Source organism: Sorex fumeus, unplaced genomic scaffold (genome assembly GCF_029834395.1).
Source record: "Sorex fumeus unplaced genomic scaffold, SorFum_2.1 ptg000078l, whole genome shotgun sequence".
NCBI classification, from domain to species: domain Eukaryota; kingdom Metazoa; phylum Chordata; class Mammalia; order Eulipotyphla; family Soricidae; genus Sorex; species Sorex fumeus.
This window is the reverse complement of record NW_026606135.1, coordinates 4472501-4500268: the sequence shown is the minus strand read 5'-3', so window position 1 is coordinate 4500268 and position 27768 is coordinate 4472501. Positions and strand designations below refer to the sequence as shown.

General features: G+C 41.1%; 1 protein-coding gene across 2 annotated transcripts in view; it reads right to left on the bottom strand.

Annotated features, from left to right (window-relative positions):
• WDFY4 (WDFY family member 4) overlaps positions 1-27768 on the bottom strand; it is a 249490-nt gene that overhangs the window by 195414 nt on the left and 26308 nt on the right. The window contains exons 8-12 of one of the 2 annotated variants that reach the window (XM_056130445.1): positions 26563-27015; positions 23316-23420; positions 21750-21940; positions 15204-15778; positions 9965-10097 (exon numbers count right to left, since the gene is read on the bottom strand). In XM_056130445.1, the coding sequence (XP_055986420.1) occupies positions 9965-10097; positions 15204-15778; positions 21750-21940; positions 23316-23420; positions 26563-27015 (1457 nt within the window). The remainder of the gene's footprint in view (positions 1-9964; positions 10098-15203; positions 15779-21749; positions 21941-23315; positions 23421-26562; positions 27016-27768) is intronic. The other variant, XM_056130444.1, reaches the window with a different exon arrangement.

Genomic DNA, 27768 nt, shown 5'->3' with positions numbered 1-27768 from the left:
ACAGTCTGTATAAAGCAAAATGCAAAAATAACATCACAATGTATTATTAATAAGAATTAAAAAGATATGTCTACAATCTCCAGTTTTTATTACCAGCACTTCACTTATTGCTTTAGGGAGCATTTGAAGGGTGAGGGGAGGAGTGTTTGTTGTGTTTGGTTTTTTACTCTTTTTTGCCACTAGAGGAGAAATACTTAAAATCTAAATATTCAAAATTGAAAAAAGAAAAAAAAAGAAAAAGTTTTCAAAAGGGAGAAATGCTGATCCTGTCTAATGAAGCCACAAGTTTACTCCCAAATTGCTCGATACCCCATAATGGAGGAGGGAAAATTGATCGTCCTCATTATCACTGCAGCTCTGTCAATACCAATATTGCCTTGTTTTGAATAAAATGTGCTGTTTTTTTCAATGTTGGTTCCAGTAAAATGGGGTTTTAGTGAAAATATGAGCACTAGCAGGAAACCAGTCTGGTTTCTCCCCCCTACAAATGGATTGATTTTCCTAACGCATATTACATCCAACACAGGAAAAAGGATGATGGTTCAATTAGGACTCCGTGGTAAGCATGCAGGGTCACCAGGCTGGCCAGCAGGCTGGATTGGCAAGTAGAGATTTGCAGGACAGTTGGAAGAAGTTTTCTGCTTTCTCCACTTAATAGTTAAGTCTTCAAGCCCTTCCTTGTCCGGCCTCTTTCTCTTTCCTCTGTTTTCTCTCTTGGTGGAGACTAACATGACTCCAGTGCTCAATGAAAGCAGGATCCTTGTGGGAAACACCGGTCCGAGGAGGCATGGATTTGGGCCACATCTGTCCATGGTGTGGGTCTGGATTTCATACACATTGTCTGGCATAGACATGAAACCATACAACAACCAGTATCTGCTTCCTTCAGACACTGAGGGGGGAGAAAAAGCTGACAGCTTCTGTTGTATTACTCAGACTTGGATTGGTCACTTATTCCAATCTGATTGGAATATTCCTAGTTTGATAGTTTTGGAAGAGAGGTGATACATTTTAAATGTTATCAGCTCTTAAGATCAAATACTGCAGGTAGCTTTTCTACATTGATTCAATGTATTCTGATACAGTGCTCAGGGTAGTAAGCCCCCTTCACATACACATTCTGTCATCCTCAGGGCACCATCGCCCAGATTTATATACCCACCATTCTACTTTATTGCTCAGATCATTTTATCCAAATGCAGAATAACTGAGAGGGCCAAGTCTCTTGACCCCAAACAGATACAGTTTAATATCAACTCTGTTGAAATTTATCAGTAATATAATGCCAGTCGGAAATATACTTAAAACGCAGGGGCTGTAGAAATAGTATAGTGAATAAGGTGCTTCCTTAGCAAGCAGCTGATCCAGGTCCCATATGAATCCTGAGCCCACCAGAAATGAACCCTGAGCACAGATTTTTGTAAACTCAAAACAAAAAAAAAAAGAAAGAGGTTCCTTTTTTGAACATATATTTCCTCTCTTTCTCTTCCCTCAACCTTTTTAAGTAAATTTCATTCAATAAAAACTATCTTGCATCTGTAGCACTGTAGCACTGTCCCCCCGTTGCTCATTGACTTGCTCAAGCAGGCCCAGTAACGTCTCCATTGTGCGACTTGGTGTTACTGTGTTTGGCATATAGAATACATCACTGGTAGCTTGCCAGGATTTGCCGTGAGAGCGAGATACTCTCAGTAACTTGCAGGGCTCTCCGAGAGGGGCGGAGAAATCAAACACCAGTCGGTCAGGCCGGCTGTGCATGCAAGGCAAACGTCCTACTGTTGTGCTATTGCTCCATCAAAAAAAAAATAAAATAATTGCTTTGGGGGACTATAGTGATAGTACAGCATATAGGGCACTTGCCTTGCATGAAGCCAACCCAGTCTACAATTTTAAAGCTGCTCCATGCACTCATAAGAAAGAAAATGTAATATCTCATAAAGTTGTTCAATATAAGGTTTAGAGTTGCTTTTGTTTGGTTTTTCTTTTATTTGCGCCCAATTAATTTGAATATCTTTAGGCAGCAACAGAAGTACTCTTTCTTTACTACCACAGATTTCACAAGCACTATTGCTTACTTCTGGCTTGATTTATATGCATTTCTTTATTTCTCTGATCCAAAGAACTTGAGCCTAAAAATTCTTATGATCTAGAGCAAATTTTAGTAGCTGAAGCTGAGGTATGGAGAAATGAAGTTGTTACTTATATGACTGTAAATAAGGATAAAAGGGACCTAAGAGGCAAGGTCACCTGATAATTAAGCCAGAGTTCATCCTATTGTTCCACGTTTGCAATACATGCATCTGAATTTCTTGTTCTTAGTGCATGATTGTGTTTATTCGCTCTATTTAAGATGCCAATCTAAGAAGTGACCTAAGTTTTTCTAAGATCAGAATTTTTTTCAGCTCATGAATAATAATGCTTTCAGGATGGTGTTCAATATGAAAGAATATAAAAAAATATCGTAATTCAATAATATGTTTGGGATTTCTAACACATTACAAAGCTTTTGACACATTTCCTTACTGGAGGAAATGTTCTCTTTTCAAATAGCCTTTCAGATTATTGAAGTAGCCTACACAAAAGTACCCAGAGCTATTAAAACTGTCAATATTTTAGTTATTTGAACTCCTTATGATTAGTTCAGTGTTTTTAATGCATGCTAGTTTCAAAAATGTCACCCTTTCCCCAATCAAGGCACAAGTGATTTGATTAATGCCCAAGCCCCAAGCTTCTTACTGCCCCATCAGATTCTGCAGGAAGTTTTCATAGCTGAGGAATCTGAAATTCACCCTACAGTGACTAGATGACAGACATCAGCCTCTCAAACGCCCAGGTCTGCTCATGACCTTGCTTTCCTATAACCTGCCAAGCCTCTGACTTCTTCATAGGAAGGCTTGATTGGCACAGAAGCAAGAGGCCTAATAGAGTAGGCAGCTACATCTGCTACCTAACAATAATGTTCTCTCTGTAACTTCATTGCTACAAGTTTCAGCTTCTCTTCTGCAAGAGGCAACACTGCTATTCATATGTAGGGCTATTCCAGAGAGTAAATGGCAAAATTCTAGTGGAATATTTGGCAAATAATATCAGGAACTTCAACATTTAGCATGTCCTTCTCATATTTAGCACCTGAGCGAAACACTCACACATTATTTAATCTCCACAATAATGCCAGAAGGAAGATATGATTATTAGCTTCCTGCTACATCAAAGGAAGTTAAGAATCAAAGGGGTTAAATCATGTCCCACAGTTCTGTGATGGGTATGTGGTCAGTAGGTGATTTTCAAAAAACTGCTGCCTTCAGAGCCTGAACCTTGCCCTCACATAGTAGATGTACAATGGCAAAGCCTCTGTTGCTGTACTGATGATGATAATGACAATAGTGATGATGAATAGTCCCCAATCAGGTTTAATTCTCTTAGCATAGTATTCGAGACATTTTGGTTATATAGCTTCAACGAGCTCTTACAGTACCACTTATTGTTTTTCTTCCCAAAGTGCCCTAACCGAATCAGAGTTAACTGTTCAACATCTCCAAATGAACACCACCCCACTCATCTACCTGGCGTGGCATATACAAGCCCTTTCTCGAAGTCTATCTTGTGTCCCACATTTTTATCCCTTTTTCCTACCTCTGTCCCAAGACCCTGTGTGCCAATCTTTGCTGCAGTCATCACAAGGATATCTTCAACACTTCTCTGCCTGTCTTCCCTCAAACACAGGCTGTGAATTCCTAGAAAACTGTCTCTAACTCCCCACAGGCAGCTAGTAGAAGCAACTACATCATATCAATTGCTCCAACACATGCTGGTTTCCATCTCTGTTTAACTGGATCTGACTTCCCACTCCCACTCTCTAAGTTCTAGTTGTCCTGCACACAAGCAGATAATCCTCTACTGAGGAGTGAGTAAAGGCCACATCCTGGTACAAGAGGGGTGGTGCTTGTGGCAGGAAGTCTCCCAAGGACTGGTGAGAGTTCTAGTCCACAGCCATGTCCCCATGGCAACACCCTCAAGGCTGCTGAGCATGCTGGAAAAGCAAGTGCCTTTCTTTCCAATTATTCATATTTTTCTGAGGCCAACTCAGCTCCAAGTGAACTGTTAGACTCTGCGCTTTGTGCTTTAGTCAGCACCATTCATAAGAAAAGTCCTGGGGCTGGAGCGATAGCACAGTGGGTAGGGCATTTGCCTTGCACGCAGCCAACTCGGGTTCTATTCCCAGCATCCCATATGGTGCTGCCAGGACTAATTTCTGAGTGTATGAGCCAGGAGTAACCCCCATGTATCACCAGGTGTGACCCAAAAAGCAAAAAAAAGTCCTGAGTCCAATGTGAATAGTGGAGATGATACCAAGGGTGATTTCTGAATTTCAAGAGCTTGAAGCACTGGTGTTTTAGTGGCAGAAACACCTCTAGATTGTGAACAGAACAAATTGAATGAAGCCACAATTATAAATAAATCCGACAACCGTACATGTAGTTAAGCATCTGTGGTGGCTTCTAAAATGACATCTGTGCCCTGGAAAGTCATCGATTTCACATCATAAGGTAGGGAGAGCAGCTAGCTGAGGTATCAAGAGCGTATATGGGAAGCACCAGGCTGAACTAGAGGGAGGCGGGTGGGAACTGACGGTCCATCCTCTTCGTAACACTGCCATCTACTGAAACCCTCACTGAGAGCCACACTCCAGCGCTGTCTCTTTTCAGCCTTCTCATTTCTCATTTGATTTACCATACTCTTTGTTGGTAGGAGATTTTCCACTCCCCTTTCAGAAATTAATTGCTGTAATCATCCAACTTTTAATAGCTGCTGATTTGGCAACTAAAAAAAGTATCAGAGAAAATGCTTCACTACATTTCATTTGCATATTTGAGAGACGGGGAGGGAGAGTTAGACTTTTCCTAAATTACTCAGTGTGACCTGAATAGAGAAAAAGCATCCTACCAAGTGGGATTCTTCTTTTTTATTTTATTTTTTTTTAATTAGTGAAACACCATCAGGTACAGTTGTAGATTTACAATTTTTTGTGCTTGGGTTTCGATTATACAATGATCAGATACCCATCCCTCCACCAGTGCCCATTTTCCACCACCATGGATAATATCCCCCCCACCCCCATGCCCCCATCCCCCCCGCCTCTGTGGCAGGGCAATCCCCTGTGTTCTCTCTCTCTCCTTTTTGGGTGTTGTGGTCTGCAAAAGAGGCATTGAGTGGCAAACATGTTCAGTCCATGGTCTACTTTCAACATGCATCTCCCCTCCTGGGAGGATCCTCCAAACACCCTTTATGTGGTGCTCCCTTCTCTATCTGAGCTGCCCTTTCCTCTAGAATGCCCGGCTGGCCACTAAGCTATGGAGTAATCCTCCTGGTGCTGATCTCAGCTATTCTTGGGTATTAATTTCCTATTTTGTTACTTTATATCCCCCAGATGAATGCAATCTTTCTATGTCTATCCCTCTCTTTCTGACTCATTTCGCTTAGCATGATACTTTCCATGTTGTACCACTTGTATGTAAATTTCATGACTTCATCTTTTCTAACAGCTACATAGTACTCCATTGTGTAGATGTACCAAAGTTTCTTTAACCAGTCATCTGTTCTTGGGCATTCAGGTTTCTTCCAGTTTCTGGCTATTGTAAAGAGTGCTGCAATGAACAAACAAGTGCAGATGTCACTTCAACTATACATTTTTGCCTCTCTGAGATATATTCCCTGGAGTGGTATTGCTGGGTCAAATGGGAGCTCCATTTCTAATTTTTTGAGAATCGTCCATACTGTTTTCCAGAAGGGCTGAACCAGTCGACATTCCCACCAACAGTGCAGGAGTGTCCCTTTCTCGCCACATCCGCGCCAGCATCGGTTGCTTTTGTTCTTTTGAATGTGGGCCAGTCTCTGAGGTGTGAGATGGTATCTCATTGTGGTTTTGATCTGCATCTCCCTGATGATTAATGATGTAGAGCATTTTCTCATGTGCTTTTTTGCCATTCGGATTTCTTCTTTGAGAAAGTTTCTGTTCATTTCATTGCCCCACTTTTGGATGGGGTTGGATGTTTTCTTCTTGTGGAGTTTAACCAGTATTTTGTATATCCTGGATATCAACCCCTTGTCAGATGTGTATTCGGCGAATATCCTTTCCCATTCTGTAGACTGTCTTTGTATTTTGGTCACTGTTTCTTTGGAGGTGCAGAAGCTTCTTAGTTTAAGATAGTCCCATTTATCTATATCTGTTTTCACTTGCTTGGCCAGTGGCGTGGCATCTTTGAAGATACCATTAGCTTGAATGTCATGGAGGGTTTTGCGAACTTTGTCTTCAATGTACCTTATGGTTTCTGGTCTGATGTTGAGGTCTTTAATCCATTTTGATCTTACTTTTGTACATGGTGTTAGGCAGAGTTCTGATTCGCAGATGATATGATACTATACTTAGAGAACCCAATAACCTCCACCAAAAAACTCCTAGAAACAATAGACTTGTATAGTAAAGTTGCAGGCTATAAAATCAATACCCAAAAGTCCATGGCTTTCCTATACACAAACAGTGAGAGAGAAGAAAGCAACATGAAAAAAACAATCCTGTTCACAATTGTGCCCCAGAAAATCAAGTACCTAGGAATCAGCTTAACTAAGGAAGTAATGGACCTGTACAAAGAAAACTACAAAACGCTACTTCAGGAAATAAAAGAGGACATGAGGAAATGGAAGGATATCCCCTGCTCATGGGTCGGGAGACTTAACATTGTCAAAATGACAATACTACCGAAAGCATTGTATAAATTCAATGCAATCCCTATAAGGATACCCATGACATTCTTCAAAGAAATGGAGCAAACACTCCTGAAATTTATATGGAACAATAAGCCCCCACGAATAGCTAAAGCAATTCTTGGGAAAAAGAAAATGGGAGGAATCAACCTTCCTAACTTCAAACTGTACTACAAAGCAGTAATAATCAAAACAGCATGGTACTGGAACAAAGGCAGAGCTGCAGACCAGTGGAATAGGGTTGAATACACTGACATCACCCCTCAATCATATGATCATCTAATCTTTGATAAAGGTGCAAGTAATGTGAAATGGAGTAAGGAAAGCCTCTTTAACAAAGTGTGCTGGCAGAACTGGACGGATACAACCAAGTGGGATTCTTATGGGCATACTTCATTGATTCAATCACCATCACAGAAAAAGTCAAAGTTCTTTTCCACCCACTGAGGTGACAACTCAGGAAGTCTATCTGAATCAGGAGCTCCTCTGGGGATTTGCCATGCACACATGGGAATGACTGTGTGACATTTCTCAGTCCTTCTCACAGGAGACTTCACAGCCCAGCTGTCAAACTGCTCTAACCACGCAAGTCTCTAGCTTAGTTGTTCCCATTGAAAGCATGCTGCATTGTGCAGAATATAGTTAAAGAAGCTAGATATCTTCACAATGAGGAAATTATATCTGGGAAATCTATAATAACCAGGCAAGTGAGATTGTGCTATTTAAAACTACAAAGACAAGAAAGCTATTTATCAAACATGTCTATGTCTTGGATTCAAGATCAGTTCTATATATCCCAATTTTCCTGAGACTTGAGCACCAGAAAATCGCAGATAGTTCTTGTCTATATGAATGAGCTACTGTGACTATTGATTAAATAACATACCTGGTACAGAGATAAATCTCAGTATGTACTGGTTTCCAGTATATTCCTGGTAAGTTTTATTTTGATTATCAAGTTAAAGAAAGTAAAGCCACAAAGTTCAGTAACCCATTGATTAGAATATATTTTGATTTGAAATCCAGTAACTTTATCCATCAGTTGAATGCGACCACCATTTTTTCTGTCTTCTACATACCCTTCACAGCACTAGAACAGATTAAACATTAAATTTAAACTGAGCCTCTGTGACTCTCTTTGACCAATGGAAACAATTCTGAGTCCACACTAAGAGATTGAAAGACCTAGAAGCTTCTGCTTTTGTATATTTGGGAGTCTTTTTTTTTGGAATTGAATCATCATGAGATACCCAGTTACCAACTTGTTCATGATTGGATTTCAGTCCTACAATGTTCTAATGCTCATTCTTTATCCTTGGAAGACTTTAGCTGCTTTGTGGAATTCTGAAGGACTCACTTGGAAGGATAAGTCTAGGAGATGCTAGATAAAAAGGACTATGTGGAAGAGAACCCAGAAATCTAACAGCGGTTCAAACCAAGTTCCTAGATCTAGTTGAACTACACCCAGAGGAAGCCCTTGCCACTTGAACCAGGCTTGTGAGATTCCAGATCTATGAACAAATAGCCCACCTTTAATGGACCAGGAGCAAGCTACCGCTACCATGTCTGTCTTAATTTCTGACCCAAAGAACCATGATAAAGAGTTACCTGGTTATTGCTCATTTGTCTGCTATCTCTGGTCTCTGTCACAGCAGTTGGTAGCTAAAAGGACTGTCAATGTTTTTTACTTTTTTCCAGTCTACTGCTTTTACATAAATGTTGAAAAATATAAAGTATGTTTCCTCCACTACTAGGTATATTCATAGTTCTTGACTTGGTAATCACTTTATCATCACTTCCACTAGAAGAAGCAGAGCAAGGATTCCTGGAGCAAAAGTATATGTAAACAAGAAATCTGGTTTGTCTCTTACATGTACACCAAAACCACAGAATTCCCTGAATAAATACAGTTTCTTCCAAACACATTCAGGTTCTTGCACCTTCACTCCACTTCTTTCACTTATTTCATAGGCCTCAAGTACATTTACTAGATCCATGGTATTTTCAGACCTTGATAAATTATGCCAGCTAGTTGTCATTTCTTTCAAAGGCATATCATCTCCATTTTAGCTCCCAGACAAGGCAAAGCTGTACCTGCCAAATCCCCCACTTCATTCTTTCTGTGGAAATAATGGAGAAGACTTTCAACAAAGTTTTTATCAGGATCAAATCAACAGTGAAGGGATCCAGTATTATGTCCTCTAAAGAGGAACTTAACAATTTTATTTTTAACATCCACTCCAATTATAGACAGTAGATATGGCTTCTTTACTGCTCTCCCTTTACTTATTCTTTACAACCCTATTTCCAAGCCATCCTCTAACCAATTGCCAAAGAGAGATAGTAAGTCTTAAAACCCAACAGTATCATTCTCCACTCACTTGAGAAAGGTTTCCTGATGCCCCAGAATAACACACTGGAACCTGGCAGGGCTCAGCCCTCTCTGCTGCTGCTTCCTGCACATTACATCTGCCCTCCCTGCCTTGCCCCCAGCTGCCGGCACCAGATTCCTTCTCACCTGGTTAATTGCTACTCATCTTTCAGGGCTCTACTGAAATGTCACTAAGAGATGCTCCCCTAACCTCCACCCCTTCATCTAAATTAAATTTAATTAGGTCCTCCCCTGCCATCACCATTCCCATTAGCCTCTCTCTCAGCACCCTGGGTTTTTTTTTCTTCAAGATCACTTGTCACAGTTTGTAATTATATATTCACTTGTGAGCTTATTTATTTGGTCTGTATTGTCAGCACCTTATGGACCTTATTGTAGATTCCTGTTTTGTGAACAGTGTTCTTCTTATTAGTCTGTGTGTCCTGCTAAGAGTACACAAGCAAGAGTAACCAGCACCCATGGAATAGACAAATGCATGAAGACTAAAGGACTTGTGACCTAACCCATACCCAGCACTGGATTTAGCACTCCAAAATTGCTGACCAAGATTAAATCTTTCAGTTGCTTTTTGCTTGACCATTGTTTTTAGAGGATCACTTCACCAATAGAACTTATCCCTTCTGAAAGGTCTTAGGATGGTTGGAAGAACCAAATCTAACATGTGGACACACCGACACCCTCTTGCAGTGCTTTGCAAGACTAGCTCTGTACGGACACAAAAAAAAATGACAAAAAGGAATATCTCGCCAAGAACTTAAAAGATCAGCTAAGTGAAAAAGACACACACGGGGAGTGTTCATCCACTGGTACCTGGGGATGATCTTCATGGTACAACTGAGGCAGCATCCTCACCATGATGCACAGGATCTCAGGGTGCATGATCACAGCACCACCTTCTTCTGTTCTACAGAGAGAAAGAAAGAGAACGTCAGTCTCTTCTAGCCTCTTCTTTTCACAGAACTCATTGATCTTTCAAGACAGATCACAAAACACATCCTCATCAATGACTTCTAATTAACAAGATCATGAAGTCATTCTTCCATTTCAGGCTTTCTTCAACTGCCTGGTGGCACTAACAGTATCACACTTTGCTCAGACAGTCATGGAATAACTATTATGCAGGAAGCCACCATGACTAGCCCATAATTGATGTTCAGTGAAAACTTGTTCCCTGATCCTCTTTTTTTTCCTTTTCTTCTTCTTCTTTTTTCTTTTTTTCTTCTTCTTTTTTTTCAGTAAATACACACAAACATCCACACCCAAACACACAGAGTTCTGGATGTCTTTAGGATCGTGTAAGTATATTCTGACATACTCCTTAAATGCAATTCAAACTGAGATATAACATAAAAGCTTTTTCTCTGCCATCAATAGAAGTAGAAACTAGAACAAGATTCTTCCATGTGCAAAGAGGAAATAATTGCCAACCAAGAGTGTGCTTTTCAGCAAAGTTATCTGTTCAGAATCAGGGGGGTAAAAAAAATGACATGAAAACTAAGGGAGTTTATCACAATCAAATCCCAAGTGAAAAACATTTTTCTTTTCCATTTTTACTTTTTCCTGATCTCCTTCCTTCTTTCCTACTTTTCTTCTTTTCTCTCATGGAAATCTAATTATGAGTGGTAAATAATTCCAGATGGAAGGTTATGCCATGAAAGAATCATGAGTACAGATTTGAAAAATACATAGGTATGCATTTAAACATTGAATAAGGCAAAAGTAATAAACTCCTCATTTGATGGACTATCTCAGATTAGATTGAATTTAAATGTGGAGTATGCACATTGTAAATAATATTTGAGTCCCTATATTTACATATTAACTGGAAGGAAAGAGGAACTGAAAGAGGAACCATACACAGAAAAGGTTTAATTTATGAGGTGAACACTAAATTATTTTAGGAAGCCTCTGAAAGACTAATCATAAAAGACCAGGAACTGTGGATCAAGTGGCAGAGCACATGCATAGTATGCCCGAGGCATTGAGTCTAATCCCTACACCAGCATGGCCCTCTGAGCACAGTTAGGCTCAAGCACTGTATCATTGGACCCACAGTGCTGGGAGAACCTTGGTCACTCCTGAAGCACTCTTGCAGGTGGTTCCTATGAAAAAAAAAAAAGACTAATCATGGAACATACAGTTTCAAACTAGTGGGTGAACAGACAAGAAAGAAATGATCAAAAGAAAAAGTAGGACAGGTAGAAAATACAAAATAACTAAGTAAAAATCATTCCAAATATATTAATTATTATTTTAAATGTAGGCCAAGAGAATTTACCACTAAAATATTTTTAAAACCTTATGAGGTTAAAAATAAAATTAAAATATTTACTGTTTATAAGATAAACAACTCAACTAACGACCCAAAAAAGTTGAGAGGGAATTTTAAAAACAGGCAAATACTAAGTCAAAGGGTATAATATTATTATTATAAATCATTTCTATTATGATAAATATATGCATTAAGATAGTCACAAAATAACGATTAAATTTGTGATCTCACAGAATGACATAAGGACAATGAAAATTGTGATCTCTCAGGATGACAAGGGCTGGAGCCATAGCACAGCGGTAGGGCATTTGCCTTGCATGCAGCCAACATGGCCGACCCGAGTTCAATTCCTCCACCCCTCTCGGAGAGCCCGGCAAGCTACCGAGAGTATCTCGCCCACACGGCAGAGCCTGGCAAGCTCCCCGTGATGTATTCGATATGCCAAACACAGTAACAACAAAGTCTCCAATGGAGACGTTACTGGGCCCGCTCAAGAATATCGATGAACAACGGGAGGACAGTGACAGTGACAGGATGACAAAATAATGTAAAGTCTAATAGTCAGCCTCAGCATCTAATGCAGAAATTAATAGAAATTAGAAAAACTATGATTGTAATGAAAGTTGTTTAACCTATTTAAGTAACTGGTATGTCAGCAGATTAAATAATCTTGAATCTTCTGGACCAGAGATAGTTCAGGGGTTAAGGGGCTTGCACTGCATGCAGCTAACCCTGGTTCTATCCCCAGTACCACCTATGGTCCCTGAAGCACTTCCAGGAGTCCCCAAATTCCACCAGGTGGATAGAAGCTGGCACTGCAGAGCCTGAGCAGCACTGTACCCTCAGGCCTTCACACTAATCTATTGCCCATTTGGCTAAGAATCATCAGGATGGGGCTGGGGCTCCTGGGCTTGGGAGATCCCTCAGAAAACAAAAAAAAAATTGTCTGAAAATTTGAACAAGACTATTGACAAATTTGATCTAAAAAAAAAGCAAAACCCTCAAAGACTGAAGCTAATGTTTGGAAAATATGCATTCTTTTCAAGCAAATATGGAACATTTATGAAAATTTACCACACGGGAAAATGGAAGGATGGGGGGGGCAAAGCCAAGCTCCACTGGCATCGAAGGATTAATATCATATCACCCACCTTCTCTCATGATGATAAAATTAGAAATTAATAATAAAGAGATGATTAAAAAACACTCTGGAACATTGGAAATTTAAAAATCAAACAACACTCAAGAGTCAAGCTGCCTCCTGAGAGGCATTAGGAGTTATTTAGTACTAAATAATATTGAATGTTCAACATAAAATTTGTCTGATATAGCTAAAATAGTAGCTACAATAAAATTGATATTTAAAAAAAGGACTGGAAATTCGTCTTCTAACCAATTTTTAAAATGTATACCAGAATAAATGCAAAGTAAATTGAAGGGAATAATAAAAACAAAACCTAAAAAAAGAAATAGAAAATTTATATTTGAGAGACCATAAGTGGTGCAAAATTGTTCTACTGACACACTGATAAATAATCCTCTCACCAGATTGTTGGAATGCAAGGGTAGGGTAGGGTGGGGTGGGGCAAGAGAACATGCAATTTAAAAATAATTAATTAATCTTTAATTGATTTATTATGAATTAATAAATAATTTATAGTTAATAAATATTGATAGATAATATTTATTAATAGACAAAGTATTGATAAATAATGCTAGAAATAAAAATTTAAGACATTATGAGTAGTCATAAGCTTCTAAATGGAAACTTAGATGAAATGAGGAAATAAAATTAATTTGCCAAAAGTGATTCAATACTAAATAAAAATTAATCTTCACAACAATAGTTCTTCTCATGAGAAAACAGCAGGTTCATAAAGTTTCAGGAACATATTAACTCTCCCAGAGAAGAGAGGCCATGCAACCCACCTCCTGCTATGCATTTCCCCTTTTATGACCATAAAGTTGACCATGAAAATAGTCAAGAAAGGCACAGACCAATTTGGGGCCGTCTGCATCTCAACCTTCTTTTACTCTGTAGGGTATTGGCTCTCTTCCCTTTAGAAAAGCCCACATTCTCTCTTAAACACCCCTCTCTCTCTTTCTCTCTTACTCTTTCTCTCTCTCTCTTTCTCTCATCTTCTTCATATTTCACATACAAATCTATTTTTTTTTAATTGTTAAGAAGAGTGAAGGCCAAAGTTTCTAATAAACTTAAGACCTTTTTAAAAACTGACAAATCAGGGGCCAGAGCGATAGTACAGCGGGTAGGGCGTTTGCCTTGCACATGGCCGACCTGGGTTCGATCCCCGGCACCCCATATGGTCCCCTAAGCACCGCCAGGAGTAATTCCTGAGTGCAAAGTCAAGAGGAACCCCTGAGCATTGCTGGGTGTGACCCAAAAAGCAAAAAAAAAAAAAAAAAAATTGACAAATCAGGGCCAATGAATTGGTTCAAAGAATGGAGTACATGCTTTACATTCAGGAGCCTTGGGGTCAATCCCAGCACTGCAGGGTCCCCGAAGCACTGTTGGAAACCACCCCCAAAGTACAGAGCCAGAAGTAACATTGCTGGGTGTGCCTGCAACCGCCCCCTCCAAAAGAAAAAACAGTACAACTAGCAAATCAAATTTAGCAATAATTACATCTTGAGCAACTCGATTTATGCAGGAATGCAAGATTAGAAAACCAATTCATTATCCGATTAACGAAGATGAAACAAGAGCAATCAAGTGATTATCTCTGAAGTGGAGATTTAACATCCATCCTCCTCATCACTGAAATCTGGCTAATAGGACTCTCTGCATAAGAATGTAATGTTTTCCAGATGGGGTCCTGGGGTATGAAAGGGAAGATGACATGGAGAAGTTGTTGGCAAAATAATTGGCTGCAATATTAATCTGTGTGGAGGGAAATTGGGGACACTGGTGCTGGGAAATGTACACTGCTGGAGGGATGGGTGTTGGAACAGTATATGACAGAAACCAATCATGAACACCGTTGTAAGATTCTATCTCACAGTGATTCAATAATATATATGCATATATATACATATTAATCTGTGTGATCTGTGTGTAGTTACTACTGCTTCAAAGGAAGAAAGAGAAATACCAACCACCGTTGCTTTGACTTTCATTTTCCCTAACCAAGGTGGAGAGGAGTGTTCCTTGTGCTCCCTTGCTTTAGTGGAATTTTGTGTTACATGATTAAAAGCAGAAACTCATTTCTAAACGTCTAACCTCATTGAGTAGACTGGCCAGAGGAGCCATTGTTCTTCATAGAGAGAGTGAAGGCAGCAAGAAGAAGCAGGAAGAGGCCCATGATTAGGGAGGATACTGCAGTTTGTATCCAGTAAGTGAAAAAGTTCAGTTATCTCATCTCACCCCTGGCCATGTCTCAGGGGGAATCTGCTCATTGGCAAGCCAGGCACAAGCACCAAGGTCCCCACCCACCTCAGGAACAGAGAAGCCAATGGAGGACGTGAGACTCTTAGTAGAGTCCTGCCCTTAGTTTCTAAAACTGAGTAAGCCTCAATCGCTAGTGTGACCCAAAAGCATTCCCTAGGCCTGTGTTGACTCCAGCTGGTTTTCAGGCAGCTTTCAGGGTGGTGAGTTCAAGTTAATGTGTCTTTGGAGTCATAAAAAAAAGGAAAATCATGTGACCTTTCTGCACCCCCCCAATTTGTAGCCTTGGCTTCCTTGCTACTGCACATGAATAGGAGAAATGGGAGAAAGACACAATGATGAGTGATTGGTGGGAGCTGAAGGCAAAGCTCTACCTTTCCTCCAGGTCTGGCCACTGCCTGATGTTTCCTCGGGGACCACTGCCTTCTCCTCCTTCCTGGGCATCTGTAGTTGGCTCCTGCCCATCCTTCAGGGGCTCCTTCAGATCCCTGTGCAGGGTGCCACTGACCATGCTATCCAGAAAGTTCAGGATCTGCAGGCAGCTTTGTATCTTGGGTGGGAACGGGCTGGCAGTGGAAAGTGCCACACTCAGCAAATCAGCCAGTGGCCTGGTCTTTGTGTCAACCATGGAGTGTGGAGGGGTCCCCTCTTCCTGCGGAGCCCCAAAACAGCCCAGTAGGCAGAGGTCATCAGCCAGCTTCTCAGGGAGCCCGTTCCTCCTGAAGAAGTCACTATTGATAGGGTCCAGGTGTAATGCTGCTGACAAGGCACAAAGCGTGTGAAGAATGAGGTCTAGCGTCTGACTGGGTGACACTGTCCTCCAGGTCTGCAGTGGAGGCTCCAGAAGAGATCCCTCCAGGTCAGAAAGCAGGGACAGCAGCCCATTGAACCCACTGGACACTCGGAAAGCAGCACGGCCTTTGGGAGTCTCCAGGTTCCGGAGCAGAGACTAAAATACAAAAGAGAGAAGAACGTATAGAGTATAGAAAGCAGATTTATAATGTAGAATTCCTTCACATCCCTTCCCAGGCCTCTTCCCTGATCAATGTCATGGGAACATTAGGCAGATCTGGCTTATGGGGCCAATTCAGAGACTTTGTGAGGTGAACGTTGTTCCTCTTAATTTAAGAATCTGTGACATACTGGGAAATTGAAAAGCGAAATAAAACAAACATCATGATCACGACCATCCTTTTGTTCGTCAATTGCCTCAAGCAGGCACCAGTAATGTCTCCTTCGCCCTACCCCTGAGATTTTAAAAAGTGCCATATTCAAGACTCTTTCAGGGTTAGGAGAATGAGACCCATCATTGTTACTGGTATTTGGCATAGTGGGTACACCACGGGGAGTTTGCCAGACTCTGCTGTGTGGGCAGGTTACATTTGGTAGCCTGCCAGGTTGTCCAAAGTAAGAATGAGATAATAAGATGTCCTGTGGCCACAAATGCGGCCGGGCTGCACGCTTCCAGGAGCTGTAATCCCATCAACAACCAAGACCCAGAGACCACAAACAAACATCATCAGGAGACTATTGAAAGGTCAAAGTCTATTGTGATCAAGATAAACAAGTAGTACTAGAAAGGGAGGTAGTAAAAAATCATCTTTACCAAATGGGTCAACCGATTTTGTCCGAGTTACAGAAAAAGAAAATTCATAACTTGAGAGGGTGAGATCAATAATTACTCACCACAGTCAGGGGACAAACATTGGGACACTGAATCGTTTCTATTTATAATTCAACATAAATAGAATTTGTTTCTATTTACAAAATAAATAGAAATTGTTTCTATATACAAAGCACTCTGCACTGGGGCCATCCACTTAAGGAGGATTATATTAGCATCAGGGATAGGCTTCAAGGAAGTTCACTTTCCAGAGAAGTGAGGCAAAAGTGAATACTAAAACTAAGCAATGGTAACTGCCCTTTTCCTGGGTACAGTTATGACCCAACTACTTCTGACTTTGTCTAAAAACCCAGGAAAGGGTAATATTTGTAAACATATCTTTAAAAGAAGCATAGAGACTATAAGACCATTTTCTTCAGACGGGTGTGACTTATAAATGTGAGTGGTCATGGAGCCGCGCCCAGTTTTCTAGATGGACCAGACATTCCTCTGTGTGGACAGAGAGCATCCCCCGCAAGCTCAAAATCAGGCCTATGCTCTGTATTTGTTCCTTCTTATAAGAATAGCACATTCCTGGTGGAATATTATTTTTGACCAAATTTCAAATGCACTGTAACCTTGAAGTCTATGGAGTGGTGGTGGTCTCTTTCTGCCAAAAGATAATCCTTCAAGATCCTAAAGACATGTATACTCCAGACTGCATTTCATTGTCTGAATCTGCCCTTATGCCTGGTCACCATAACTCATTCCATGAAAAAGCGATCACAATATATTAGGAACAACCCAGCTATAGACTTTAAACCTAAATATATGCAGTCATCCCTAACTATGAGGTTGCTTAAGGCAATAGAATGAGTAGAAGCTCTTCTGTTTATCACATGATGTATGACAAAATCAATTGCAAAAAAAGGAGGAAAAATAAAAACCAAACAATCAAATAACAAGCAACCATTTGAGCTCTGGATGAGCACTAAAACTTCCATCTTTGCTCAAGAAACCTTTTCCAGTGTCTAATTTGACAGCAGATAGTGCTCAAAAGCTCCCATTATTCAGAGTGTTTAAAGCAGATTATTTCTTTTGAAACGAGAAAGAGAAACCCAATAACAGTCCTCCTTATAGTCTGTGTATCTCAGAGGGTCTGTCCCTTGTAATTCCTAGATGACTCTTTACTCCTCTTGCTGGGGGCTGGGGTGAGGAGGGATTAGCTGTCCTTAATTGTTGCTTTGTTTGATTTATTAAATTCAGAGTCATTATCTAAAATGGGGTTAATCTCATTAGGACTGAGACTGCTCTATTATTTCTTGGGATGGGGTTAATTTCATATTTGCAGAGTCATAAAGTAAAGAGTCTAAGATCCAATTACAAAGGCTTAATTTCATAGCAACTAAAGAGAAACATTTCTATCATAAAGGAAAATAAATACCACACTACTTTGGGAAACGATTTGTCAGGAACCCGGGCCTAGGAGGAGGGTCTCCATTACTGTCATTCAACTTTGCAGGATAATGCATCACCTAGGCTTGTGAGTCTGCAGAAGGGAGTAAATTTAATCAGCTGAAGTCAAAGTAATCAGGCTAGGGTTGACACATTTCAAAAAAGGTCAGCGTTAAGCACATTTTCTCCTCCTTAACTCAGTTACCATGTCATCGTTTCTGAGTTAGTATTCCTCCAGCTTGAATCTATAAAATGGATGTCTGCTGCAAAGCGCTAACTACATTAGGACTAACAGGATTTATTTCACATTCTATTATTTGTTATTCCTCATAATTTTCCATGTGTCATGCTGGAAGACCAGTGAGGTAATGCGATTAAGCTCAGAGTTGAACAGCTAAATGTATATTAGCAAATCAATCTGAATTTGTGCATAACCCAATCATGGTCCCACTGGCCGTGGAGAGAAAATTCATTTGCCTACATTATTCTTTAACTTGGTTATCATTTGCCAGAATTAGGTAGTGAAGTCACATGTGCTTCTGTGTTGGTATGGAAGCGCCCCTGGATTTTGGAAACTACTGCTCTGAGTCGAACGTTTCCAGAGGTGTTTTCCCTGCTGGAGTAGCTGCCTGGTTCTGCCCCAGGAAAGGGAAGTGACGATAAAGTCATGAATGTATTCAGACAATGGCAAGTATTTGTTGGAGGAAACTGGGAGTGCTGCCTTTGAGTTCCCCAGGCCTCATTAGCTCCCCTTCATCCTTTAGCTAACACACTTTGTGGGCCCCCTGTTTCACACAGAGTTTGCTCTCCACTTCTTAAATGGAAGATTCAGCCAGGAAAAGCAAATTTCACATCCTTGTCTCTAAAGTTCCAAAAGGGTCCCAAGATGATTTAGAACAAATGCGAGTCCCACATCAGATTCTAGCAAACGCTCAGTTGTTGTTCACATCACTCAGTGCCGGGCAAGTCTGGAAGAGGCTCTTGGGCCCCATCACTCCCCTCCACCCACTGGAGAAGCAACAAATAGTCCCGGTCCTGGGAGAGCCATGGCAGCTCTGGGCACCCTCCCGACTGCCCAGCAGTGACTTGGCACCCAGGGAGAAGACGGCACATTGAATGCAGGGGATGATTTTGTTAAATAAGCTTACAGTGTTTATTCCTGACGTGCTCTCTTGATAGCATGATTCTGAAATGATATTGAATCTGTAAAACACCATAATGGCTTTACAGTGCTAATTCTAGAAATTCAGTCCTATTACCCAAGGGTGAACACTCCAATAAGGTGCCCCTGGGCTCTAGAGTAAACAAGATGAACTTTCTGTTAACAAAGTAGAGCACTCTTTTCTATAATAGGCACAGAGACACTGTAACGGTCAAAGTGAGATCAAAACTTTCTTCTCTAGATCCGTTTTACTTCCACTAGGAAAATATCAGAAACAGTAGGGGATTTAAATTATTCACCCAATATAAAAACTAAGTCCTGACTCCTGGCTGTTCCTCTAAGAATAAAGCTATTCCAATCACACAGCACAACAGATGAGAAGAAAACGCAATAACAAAAACAACAAAACAGAGTAAAGAGATAGCTGAACTGAAAGTTACAGCTCTTCAGTTCAACCTCAGCTTTTCCATGAGTATTAGCTGCTTTGGGATGTTTCTCTGCCAAGAGTATTAAGAATGTACCATGTGAAACTGAGGTCCAGTTCTGACTTATTATTTATCCTTGCACTTTCTCCTCTCTCTCTCTCTCTCTCTCCCTCCCTCCCTCCCTCCCTCCATTATTCTCTCCTATATTCTCAATCCCATTTATTACCTCACATACTCATGGGACACTGGTATTTTTCAAAAAGATACTTAATTTTCCCTTCCTGTCTCATATGACTCTCCTTCATTGACTTCTGATCAGATCACCGGTTTAGTCTTTGTCATCTACAAAATACATGACAATTAGACTCATAATTTGATCAATTTCTCCTCGTGGGCAGGTTTAGGCCATGGGACAAAAAGAGCATAGCTGCATCAATGTCTAACATGATCGCATAGAGAAATAAAATGGGTAACATAAACTGAACACCGTTGCCTAAATGTTTGTACTGAGAGAGGCATAGCTGAAGATGGTGAATGGTTTAATATTGGATCAAGTGTGGTGTATCCATGAAATGTGAGCACTGTAGCACTGTCTTCCTGTTGTTCTTCGATTTGCTCAAGCGGGCACCAGTAACATCTCCATTGTGAGACTTGTTGTTCCTGGTTTTGGCATATCAAATATGCCATGGGTAGCTTGCCAGGCTTTGCCGTGTGAGCAGGATGCTCTCCGGTAGCTTGCCGGGCTCTCCGAGAGGGACGGAATCAAACCTGGCGTTGGCTGCGTGCAAGGCAAATGCCCTACCTGCTGTGCTATATAGCTCCAGTCCATCTTGTGGTGATTCAAATTAATTAATTAATTAATTAAATCAGAGAAAGAAAAAATAAAGATAAAATCCCATCAGGGGCTGGTGGACACAGTACAGTGGTTAGGGCATTTGCCTTGCACATGGCCAACCTCAGTTTGATCCCCATCTGGGTTTGATCCCCGGCATCCCATATGATCTGCCAATGTCTCCAGGAGTAATTCCTGAGTGCAGAACCAGGAGTAACTCCTGAGCATCATGAAATGTGAGCATGTGTACTCTATAGGTCTCTGTTACACATATAATGTGAAAATCCAAAACCAGCTCCCTGGAACATGCATACATTAATTTATTTTTCACGAAACTTAGTTGTACATATATGTGAAAGTTTCCCGAACCCTAGGAAATATTTTTCATTATGTTTATTCTTTCCTTAAATGACATCAAACAAAAGAAAAGATATTTTTAAAAGCAAAACCCGCCAAAAAAATTAAAAAGTAAAAGCAACACCAAGAGTGCAAAAGTTGAAAGGCAGAAGCATTAGTAGCGATGACATTCATTATCATCTCTATTTTAAGATAGTTGAGTAACCAAGAATGTGTACTCCTCTTGGTTACCCAAACTTAACACAATAGTTTTACTTCTCCCTTTATAACCCCTGTTTCCATGCTTTTTACTGCCTTTTGCTTCCTTTTTTCAGCTCAAATATCCTCTCCTCTGGTGACCCTTCCTCAAACAAGTCAGGCAGCACTGTTCTCTTATATTTCTCTGTTCCCATGGCTGCCTGCATTCAATGTCCACCAGAGTACTGTGATTACCACTTCCTTCTATTCCTTCCTCACAGAACGAAGTGGTAATCACTTCCTCACAGCAATCCTCATCTGTGAGCTCCACATGGCAAGGACTGCATCCCATTTGACCCCATGTCTTAAGCATTTGGCCTCGAGTATGGTAATTGATTGCTCAGTATGGATGCTCAGTAGGTGTTGAACAAGTAAATTTGGAAGTTGTTTGGGTACCACTGACTCAGATTCTACTCCCGTATCACCCCCAGTGATACTGGGATGTACCTGTGTAAACTAAGATTACATTTCCAGGCATCTAATGCATCCTGTGTCCTTCCCAAAGTTCTGCCCAAAGAAAATTGAAAAAAAGTTAATGTTTATCAAACTTCTATTACCTTGTATAATTCTTCATGTTTTCCCTTCCTTTATGGGCTAGCTGAACTAGATGCCCCAAAACATCTGACCCTGAGTGATATATTGCCCATATTATTAATTGATTGCACTGTGAATAAGGAAACTTAAAATGTGTCCAACTACTGAAGATGTGGGTTGTATGTATTTTCGAAGCTAGTACTACCCTATGCATGCAACACAGTGACCCACCCAGTGACTGACTACATGGACAAATACAGATCACCTGCACCCTACCCATGGGCAAGCTCAATACAAAGGAGGATTTGAGATCACCTTCAGCAGATCCAGTTTCAGCAGCAGCTCCCCTTGCGTGGATGAACATAAAGCACCTATAATGATGCTCATATACTCCTCTGGGTTGATCACTGACAGCTGCTCCAAGATGCTGAGTGAGGGTCCTCGGTAGCATTCATCATCCAGAAAGATCTTGATGAAGGGCACCATGCCGTGGTCTTTCAGAACAACTATAGACCAGACAAAGAGGAGGAGGCTAGAGTGAGAAGGTTTAGCCCCTTGATTTTAATTACAGGAACAGCTTTGTCTTAACAATTTCCAGGTTTGTATTGCTCCATATTTCTATTTTTTATCTACCCACTGGAAACTTTTTCTCAAAATCCATAACAGCTATTAAAGAGAGGGAGAAAAAACTGGAGCAAAGAATTTAATAGAAAGCTGCTGTTCATTTTATTTTTTCTGAAGAAAAAAATTCTATTTTAGAGAGGAAATCATGTTTAAGAAGTATTATTCTTTGTCCTTTATTTAAAATAATTTTATAATTCATAAAGAATGAAAATTCTGGTAAAATTTTTACTTGAAAGAAAATCAGAATTTAAGTCAAGAATATACTTAATTCCTCGATAGTTTTTATGTGGTTATGGATTTTAAAATTTTGCTGGAGTTATAATTTTGTTTAAAAGTATCTTTAAGAATTTTTTTCTCCAGGATTGATTGGCATTTGGGACAATATTATGCAGAATAAGAACTACTAAGTAGTTTTCCTCCTAAACTGCATTCAAATGTCATGATATAGATTTGAGCTGGTTAATTCCATAAAGTGCAATTTCTCCAGTTATGGATTAGGTACCTCCCAACATACAAGTTACCTTGGAGAATGTTTATAATAGATTGCCAAAATTTGACTTTGGATACTAATTAATTCTCTAGGAGTTAACCTTGGAATATGCACCTTCATGTTAACCAGCACCTCCAGTGAACCTACTAGCATATTGCTAGAGGTCGTCTTCCATAATAAAATAACATTCACACTTGGCATAGTTGATCTATCAACTATGATAGAGTTGATCTATAAGGATATCAAAGATTCCCCAAATCACAAACTCACTGATGTAATTTTGTTGAAGAACAGTATTAATATATATACATATATTTTATATCCTTGTATCATAAACATGGAATCTTCACGACCTTAGGAAGCAAAATGCATTTGGATGAATGGATGGAATAATAAGGACTATCTTGGACTAGAAGTGTGCCAAATTATTTATCTTTAAAGTAACTAGCTCTTTCTTTTTTTCTGTATTTTACAAATAAGAAAGAAGCAACAAGTGTCAGTGCAGAGATTAATAAAATTTTACTTGGGAAACAGAAGCTTTGTGGTCTCGTACATTTAGGACACTCATACATTTAGAGCAAAGAGGTCACCTTAGCAACTTTAAATTGAAATCTGTTCAGTATCCAGCAATTGTTGGAAGTGGAAATTGGCAACAGCATTGTGTCAGTTACTCTTTGGATAAAACCTTTGGGTTAAACAGGGATATAAATCACCAAGACATAATAATAGTTCACCCAGCAGTGACAAGACAAATTGATCATCATTACCAGCATTCCGAACTGAGCCTTTCAGAAGTGCATCCACAGTTCTCAGCATCACACAGGTGAGATCTCTTTCTGGATCTTGAACACCAAGACTGGACTCTTTGCTTCCTGCCACATTTTAAGAGGAAATTTCTTTTAAAATTAACTAGGCATGATATCATCCACAATCTTATGCATTAGTTTTCCCTCCTCCTAAAAACGCGTGAATATAATGCCTCTACTATAAAGGTGTGAATATCCCTGTTCATAACATATAATCCTATTCCATTACCACAGTGGTTCTACAGTGATTCTACAACTTGAGCGCATCAAAGTCCCCAGAAGAGCTGGTTATTAAAACCCTAAAGTTGTGTCCCATTCTCAGGTGGCATCAGGTGGGATCCTACAATGTACATCTCTAACAAGTTCCCAAGCAATGCCGATAGAGTTGATCTTCAGATACTGCTTAAGGACCCCAGATTGTCATGATACCTAAATCCCTGACTCCACACCCTAGGAGAGTAGAGATAAGGACCAGTAGGATTGCTCCATGACTTGGAAGCCAGCCTCACATATGCTGGGGGAAAAGGCAGCTCAGATAGAGAAGGTACCACCAAGTAAAGGATGCTTGGAGAGCCCACTTGGAATGGGAGATGTGTGCTGAAAGTAGACTATAGACTGAACATGATGTCCACTTAATACCTGTATTGCAAACCATAACACCAAAAAGGAGAGAGAGAATAAAAGGGAATGCGCCTGCCACAGAGGCAGGGTGGGGTGGGAGGGGGCTCTGGGGTGGGGGTGTGGGGAGGGAAACTGGGAACATTGGTGGTGTAGAATGGACACTGGTGGAGGGATGGGTACTCAATCATTGTATGACTGAAACATAAACACAAAAATTTGTAATGCTGTAATTACCTCTCAGTGATTCACTAAAAATTTTTTAAATAAAATTTAAAAAATAAAATAAATTAAAAAATAAATCTCTGACTCCTTGATTTTCCATCACACACTTAAGAATTTGTCTGTCATGCTTGAGAAGGAGGATGGCCAAATCACCCCTGTGGTATGGAGAGGCACAAGAGATTCTAGAGCAGAGAGGTCACCAAGAGCAATCTAGACCTGGGCATTCACTGCTGAATGTACAGTGCCAGGAAAGTATGTCACGTGAATAAGAGGCTCATTCCATAACTGGAGGATGAATGGACGGGTGAGAACAAGTAGAGTTTAAAAACTAGAAGAAATCACTGTCACTGTCACTGTCCTCCCATTGTTCATCGATTTGCTCAAGTGGGCCCAGTAACATCTCCATTGTGAGACTTGTTGTTACTGCATATCCAGTACGTCATGGGTAGCTTGTCAGGCTTTGCCGTGAGGGCAAGAGACTCTTGGTAGCTTGATGGGCTCTCCAAGAGGGGCGGAAGAATTGAACTCGGGTTGGCCCTGTCAGCTGCGTGCAAGGCAAATGCCCTACCCACTGTGCTATCACTCTAAAAAATATTTAACAATTAAAAAGAGCAGCTCACCAAAAAAAAAAGATTTCAAACTGTCCTATAAAGGGTTGTAGGTCTGGCATCAAATTTACAAGCAAATTTAATGTGAGGTAACTGCAGAGCAATATGCAGTTAAGATAACATTGAAGCACAAAATAACAGAGGGAAAGCATAGAAAAATGCACAGAGCAAACACTCCTCGAGGCCTGGCCCAGAGAACCACATGCTTGGAGACAAAGTTCCTCATCTTCAATCCCAACCCTCTTTCAAATTACCCTCTTTGCCAGGAAGGCATAAATTCTTGCTGGCCTCTGAAAGGTGTGTGAATCCTGCTCACAAGTTCAGCAGAAGCGCAGAGCCTACAGGGATGGGATGACTAACACTCTGGGGGACCTATTACATTACAGGCATATAGGAAATTATTGGTCAGGGTATTCTCATTAAATTCGTACATTTTTCCTCGATTGTAGATATTATTCTCTCTCTCTCTCTCTCTCTCTCTCTCTCTCTCTCTCTCTCTCTCTCTCTCTCTCTCTCTCTCACACACACACACACACGTGTGCACGCGCGCACGTCACACCATTTACCAGATGAGGAATCAGGCTCCTCGAGGTTAAGAAACTATCTTAGGATAACTCAGCTCCTATATTACACACAGTTAGAATTCCAGGTCAGAGTATCTAATCTCAACACACCCTCCACTTTTACTTCCTTCCCCTCTGATAGGCCCAGGAAGCAGACTACCTGATGGCTTTAGTTAGAAGCTGAAAAAAAAAAAAAACCTCACAAGGCAAAGAGCTAAAAAGTCAATTGCCATGAGCCTGCTATCCAGTGAAGTGAGAGGGGAGGAGACGAAAAGATGGAGAAAGTAAGTGGCTGGATTCTGTGTCTCATTGGCCCTCCTCTGGGCTGACATCCCAAAGCTATGGACAAATGGATAGAGAGCCAGGAGGGTAAAGGAGCAGGTGGTGTTTATACCCTGAGGGGGGCAGACAAACCCACTGAGTGCTCCCAGCACAGTGTACACAAAGAACAGAAGTGAGCAATTAGGAGGCCCCAGTCAACACTCCTAAGTCAACTCCCACCTGGATAGAAGGACCCTAAGTCCTATAGTGTTAAATTTGAGAGTTCAAAGTGTAGAGACAAGACAGGGCTGATGGAAGTTGCCAAGGAGCCTCAAGAATTATAACAGCAGGACACATGAAAGCACATTCAAGGTTTGAGGAAGGTCAACCTGGTTCTGCATGCAAGCCCTAGTGACTGATCCCTGCCAATAAAAGACCATTGGGCTCATAGCACCAAAAGAGAAACGGTGGTGCACAGCCGTATGCAAGTTAGCCTTGGATGGCTTCTCATCCCAGCTCCCCAACCCCACCCCAGAGCCCCAGACTCTCTAAACCCTTTCTCCTCTGCCTTACTAAAGAGCTGTTATTTCTCCCTGCTGTCTCCCCACTGACACACTCAAAGAACATCTAGAGCAAGAGACAGCTGAAGGCAGAAAATCCATCAGGCCTGATGACCCTGTACATAAGCCTGTTCAAACTCCATGAGCCTGTACAAAGTTAGTTTCCGCCCTCCAACTAGTTCCAGGAAATAGGGCAGCAGCTGCTCTGTGAAGCCACATGCCTCAGAGGTTTCTTTTATGACCCTTATGGTATTAGGTGTAAGGGGCACACCCATTTCTCTGTTATATTAATAAATACCAGGGTTGCTGTACAGAGCAAGTCCAGTTAACACTGACCACTAGCCCATGTCCTGTCCCTACTCCTGGGGAGCACCTGACTTCCTCAGGATCTTGGCCTGTTTCCGCAACTGGGCCAGCAGGAGGCCCAGGAGTCCTGAGTCCCGGAAGATGTCGGTGAAGAGCAGGTCCCTGCCCACGATCTTGATGATGCTCTGCAGGGCGACAAGGCTGCAGGGTAGCTCAGGGCTCTCCTTGATCAGGTGCTGCACCTTCCGCAGGATCTCATGGGGCACATAATGCAGCTCAAACACCAGGGCCTCCAGCAGTTGGAAGAAGAGTCTCTGTACTGACAGCGGCTTCAGGGGCACGAGCTCCACAAACTGCGAGATGGGCTGCAGGGTCCACTCCAGCAGGAAGAAGTTGCGGGCGTTCCAGGCCCACATGGTCTTGATGGCTGTTAAGACTTTGAGGCAGATCACAGAGTTGCTGACCCTATGGAAAACATTCTGCAGGACTTGGAAGGCCTGAAGGTTCTTAACAGTCACCCCTGGTGATGAAAAAAAGAATTGATTCAAGAAGTCATTTTTTCCTGCCTTTCCCTAGAAATGCATGCCTCCTTTACTGTTACTAAATACCACTTGAGATCTCTATTTTAAGTCCCGAGATGCCAACAGCCCGGTGTGTAAGTTAGAGCTGCTTTGTCCAAGATGTGGTGGCTATCTGATTCTATGAAATGGGGCCATGTTGGACTGAGATATTCCATGAGTGCCGAACTGCACAGGAGATTTCCAAGACTAAATACAAATCAAGAATGCAAAAGGCAAAAGCCATTAATAATAATTTATGTTAATCATGTGTTGAGCGATTCCTACTTTGGATATAATGGTTAAATAAAATACATCATTGCACTGCACAGCACTGTCCTCCCATTGTTCATCGATTTGCTCTAGCGGACCTGGTAACATCTCCATTTTGAGACTTGTTGTTACTGTGTTTGGCATATTGAATACGTCATGGGTAGCTTGCCAGGCTTTGCCATGTGGGCGAGATACTCTCAGTAGCTTGCCAGGCTCTCCAAGAGGAGCAGAGGAATTGAATTCGGGTTGACCGGGTTGGCCACATACAAGGCAAATGCCCTACAGATGTGCTATTGCTCCAGCCCAAAACACACCATTAAACAAATTTAAATACCAGGAAGAGAGTACGGGGGGGGGGGGGGTAGGGTGCTTGCCTTGCATGCAGCTGAGTTCAATCCTGGCACCACATGTGATACCATAGCCCGCAAGGGGTGATCCCTGAT